The sequence below is a fragment of the Dunckerocampus dactyliophorus genome, chromosome 8, assembly GCF_027744805.1.
Source record: "Dunckerocampus dactyliophorus isolate RoL2022-P2 chromosome 8, RoL_Ddac_1.1, whole genome shotgun sequence".
In the NCBI taxonomy this organism is placed as follows: domain Eukaryota; kingdom Metazoa; phylum Chordata; class Actinopteri; order Syngnathiformes; family Syngnathidae; genus Dunckerocampus; species Dunckerocampus dactyliophorus.
In genome coordinates, this window is record NC_072826.1 from 16,024,481 (window position 1) to 16,029,144 (window position 4,664).

The 4,664-nt window shown below is 44.1% G+C and overlaps 1 protein-coding gene across 1 annotated transcript; it reads right to left on the minus strand.

Annotated features, from left to right (window-relative positions):
* Window positions 1-621: 621 nt before the first annotated feature.
* tshba (thyroid stimulating hormone subunit beta a) lies at window positions 622-4,599 on the minus strand. The gene is made up of 2 exons (XM_054784275.1): window positions 4,438-4,599; window positions 622-888 (listed from the first exon to the last, which is right to left on the minus strand). Exons 1-2 carry the CDS (start codon window positions 4,597-4,599, stop codon window positions 622-624), a joined length of 429 nt encoding a protein of 142 aa, XP_054640250.1.
* Between the last annotated feature and the right edge of the window lie 65 nt (window positions 4,600-4,664).

Consider the following 4,664-nt stretch of genomic DNA (forward strand, 5'->3'; position numbering starts at 1 on the left):
AACAAAAAAGGACCACAAAGGGAATGGGGCCGACATTGGGAGCAATGTCACAGATTCACATGACAATGTGCATCATGCATTCTCCCACTGTGAGCGACCGTGCTATTAATACACTCCAGCTGCCTCCCGACAGGCCCCCCGTGAGAATGATGGGTCCAATATAACACATTACTCATGGGAAGTAGTCGTAAATGAAAAGGAGTCGTGGCAATGAAAAGGAGTATTTGTTGTATGAGGAACATATTGGACCTTATTAATTACGGGATGTAGTATTTTGACAGCTGCCTTGAAGCCTCACCCATAATAATGGCTCTCTTGTTCACGTGCCCTCAACAAATGTGGTCAAGGTGACACTGTAAACTGTGTTTAAGTAGTAAACAGAAAGTAAAACCGGATGTGATTAAGTCAAGCAGAGCTTAGTCTGAAAGCTATTTAGAGACTTTAATGGAGTGGCAGTCAGAGTGAGCACAATGAGCCTCAGCGTCACATTCACACACATAAAGAAATAAGAATAAGATCAGTAAGTCACATGAGGGTCACACCCTTACAGCAAACTAACACATGCACAGTAAAGCTGGCTGGTGGCGATTGCAAACAGGACAATGTAGACACAATCAGGAATCAAAAAGGGAGCACGTAGCTGCCAGGGTACATGTGTCTGACCGGTTTGGAGCATTTAGCCCTGCCCACACCAGCCCTGTGGGCGCACTCGTCGTTGTCGGTGCGGCAAGCGCCGCAGTGGCAGCTGAGGGCCACTGGGTAGGTGAAGGCGGCGGTGGCGGAGATGGGACATCCGGGCAGCTGGATCGTGCGGTACTCCACCCTTTCGTAGGTACAGCCTCTCTGAATGAGAAAGCGCGACCCAAATATATCCCGCATGTTACTGTCCTGTTGACCATACACAAACAGCACACAGTGATTATACATGACATTCATTCCCACAGTGTATGTTTACACATGAATATGGGCACATTTCCATTTGCTGAGTGTTTCCTATTTTATAAGGGGACAATTAAAATGTACTTCAGCATTGGGTGTTTGTGCAGTATGATATCATTTTCCTCACCAATACAGAGTACAGAGCAAAGGCACCATGGCTTTTGTTGTTTTTAGACCATACACCAGCGCTATTCAAGTTGTGGCCCGTGGGCCAAATTCGGACCGGGATTAATATCAGACTGGCCTGCGAGTTCAGTTCAAAACTTGGGAGAAACTATTTTTGCAGCAGATTCCTAAAAACACCACAGTGCTGCCACATAGAGGGACTTCTTACAGATTTTTTTCAGTGTAGGTTCTTAAAACAGTAGGGTGGTCCCGTCATTCAGAGCAGTGTTTCTCAACTATTTTGGCTGCGGGACCAACCATCACCCCTCAATGCTAAGTGGCAAACTGCAGAATTTTTTTAACCAAAACGTCTTAAATATCTTATACTTAAAAGACTTGTTAGCAACAATGACGCTGCTGCCTAGGGGGCAATTACTTTGTGTTGCGAGCATTATAACCCGCTCTCTTCCTGCTCAGGAACAGTACATTTACAATTTCAAAAATTATTTGAACAAAAGGTGTGTAAAAGTTTTCAGTACATAGTTTATCTGATGAGTTGAATGACAGCACCTGGACTTGGCCTGGATGAGAGGTAAAAAATCAAGCTAGTCCTGGTGCTCTGATTCAACTCCTCAGATAAACAAAAAGTACTCAAAATATGCAAATTATTTTTTTTTCTGATTAACTCATCAGGTAAGTTTAATAATAATAAAAAGTCAATTTCTTCTGTAGACCACCCCTCAGCCTGAGTCAATAGATCCAATTGGGCATGAATAGATCAAACTGGGCATGAAACTGTATCTGCAAGTCTTCACTGTGGGCGGAATTCCTCACACAACACACTGTGAGCTGGAGTGGTGAGATGCTGATTGTGTCTTTATAGCTGCTCTTCTCCATCAGATATAAAGGTGATCTAGCCTGTGTCGGATGGACGGCATGTTACATTCACACTCAATGTCCTTTCCCTCGGGCTCAAGCTTGGCCTAGTTACCCATAAACATGGCACACACCTCGTGGTGGCATAACAAGCAAATAGCACAGATGTCAGGTGCATTCAGGGACATCAGGTCATTACAGAATTCTCATTTTTGGCAAAACTGGGGACCCACTGAAAACTGCTTAAGGTTCCGATTCATCATTTGAGAATCACTGATTAAGACGATCTTTGACCACAGCAGAGTATCCAAAGCGCGGGCCGGGGGCCATTTGCAGTCCAAATAAAAAATAAATTTGGTACCTTTCATATTGTAAAAATAAAATTAATTCATTATTAAACTGTATATATTATTAGATGTGGCCTTGTGGTGGCCTCACAGTCAGGAGATTGTGGGTTCGTATCTCCGTTGGAAGATCTTAAAAACATACAAATATCAGTTTGCATCTTCCCTCCGTGCGTGCGTGGGTTCTCCCCGGGTACTCTGAATTCCTCTCGCGTTCCAAAAATATGCATGGTAGGTTAACTGGTGACTCTAAATTGTCCATTGATGGGAATGTGAGTGTGAATGGTTGTTTGTCTATACCAGAGGTCACTAACATGTTGATCGTGATCAACCAGTCAATCTTTGAGACTCTGCTGGTCGATCGTGAGAAATTAGAAAACAAAAGTATTATTATTTCAGTGCCCTCTCCTCCCGTACAGTGGCCAATAGGCACGCATTTGGACTACTGAACACGCCCATGCGACTCATCGTTCTCCAAGCAAGCAACCCTCAAGTTCCAGCCAGGAGCCCAGTCACTAAAACCTGGCTAGAGGTACCAGCGCACGCAAACTGGCTCGCCTCGCCCCGCAAGCAACAAGCATTGAGCTGTTATAACCAACTGTTGTAACTCATTGAACAGCTCCTCTCTCCTCAACCACCATCGCTTGCCCCCGACACTAAGTCACCAAGCCAAATAGAGTTGTAGTTTGCTCATAATCCAGACGCCACAAGCCTGACCCCAACAAAGATCCACAAATGTAAGGGTGCCCACAGTGCCGCCCATGGCCCATCTGCGGCCAATGGCTCATTTGTCATTGCATCACTGCAGAATCAAAATAAAATTAAAAAAACAGCAAAAATGGTAAAAATAGAAGGCAGAATGAGAAAAAGCTGAAACATTGACGCCAACAACCAATAATAACACATAGCAGATTGATGTTAAAGTACAATAACATTTACAAAGATAAACATAAGATGAGATAAGAACATAAAAACAGAGAAGAATGAGTAAAAAAACAAAAAACAGTCATCAGATAAACACCAGGCGTTAAAACGTGTGCATTTGACAAAACCGTGAGTTTGGGGAGACATATGGTACTGCTAAATTGCCTAAATGCTAAAGTGCTAGGCACTATACAGTAGTATCAAAACCTGCTGGGGTCATTATATGTTTTGACATAATCTGTTGCACACAAATGTGTGCAGATGTTATGTGTATTTATACTGTAGAGCATGTTGAACCAGGGTAGATTTATCACTTTTCTTTAAATCATGACTACTGTATATTAGCAATTTGGTCAAGTAAGATATGACAGAGCCTTAAATCAATAATGGTGAAGGGAGAAAATTCGACCCGCTGGTCTTTCTAAAAATGACTGACCCCAGAAAGATTAAAAAAAAAGCCATGCCATATATTAGAAGTGCTAACTAGAATATCACTGAGTAGAGCAGACAATGGTGGAGCTATGGGGTGGCCAGGGGTGGCCGTGGCCACCCTTGGACACTCTCCGGCCACCCCAGTGACCACCCCCATGGTTGGTGGACAATTTTGAATAACGCGGCTTTGTGGTGCAGAACATTAGTTCAGCCTAACCACCGTTCCCGCTTGGACACATTTCACTGCAGCACACAACTCTTTGTGGGAGAGCTACCTTTTTTGTGGCGGAGCTGTCAATAAAATTGTGTCTTGCTTAAACTGCAAGCAATAGGTAAGTTTTCCATAATTACTTTGATCGGTTCCGTCAAGTTTTCTCACGATGTTGACTTTGACTTAAATTCTGAAGCATGACTCAGCACATAAATCTGTTAATATTGGAAGCTCTCTGCAGCAGCATGAGTGGGCATGTAAACCAAGGAATCTAGAGTTAAAACAGGAGTGCCGATCGGCATGCACTTCTGTATTATGCCCTGATGATGCCGCCATGATGATGATCGGAATCCAGAAACTATGCATTGAAAACATGTCCTTGATACACCGCTCAGCTATTAACTGCTCTAATAGACGGTCCAAAGGCAGTGGCGGAGCTATGTGGTGGCCAGTGGTGGGTGTGGCCACCCCACTGGCCATCTAGACAATTCCGTTATCAACTTATTGCCACCCCTGTGTGAGTAATGGTCTCACCTTGGCCACCCCAATGAAAAATGTCTGTCTCCGCCACTGAGAGCAGACCTCCACCAAGTGTATAGTACATACCCTGGAGTAGCAGAATCCCATGCAGATAGTGGTGTTGATGGCCACACAGTAGTCACACTCTGGCTTCTCCACGTACAAAGTGAAATCAGTGGGCATGCACATGGGCGCCGCTGGGTTAAAGAGCAGGAGAAGGACGCCACAGGTGATCACTGCAGTGTTCATTTTCAGCACTGGCGCGAGTCACTTTGAGACCTAGTAAAGAAAACAAGAAAGTATAATTTTTAGAT

Bases quoted from the DNA above. Each gene is read 5' to 3' on its own strand.
- tshba (XM_054784275.1), bottom strand. From the start codon at position 4,599: ATGAACACTGCAGTGATCACCTGTGGCGTCCTTCTCCTGCTCTTTAAC. The intron at 889-4,437 runs GTATGTACTATA...TATGGTCAACAG, and splicing joins TGGGATTCTGCTACTCCAGG to GACAGTAACATGCGGGATAT.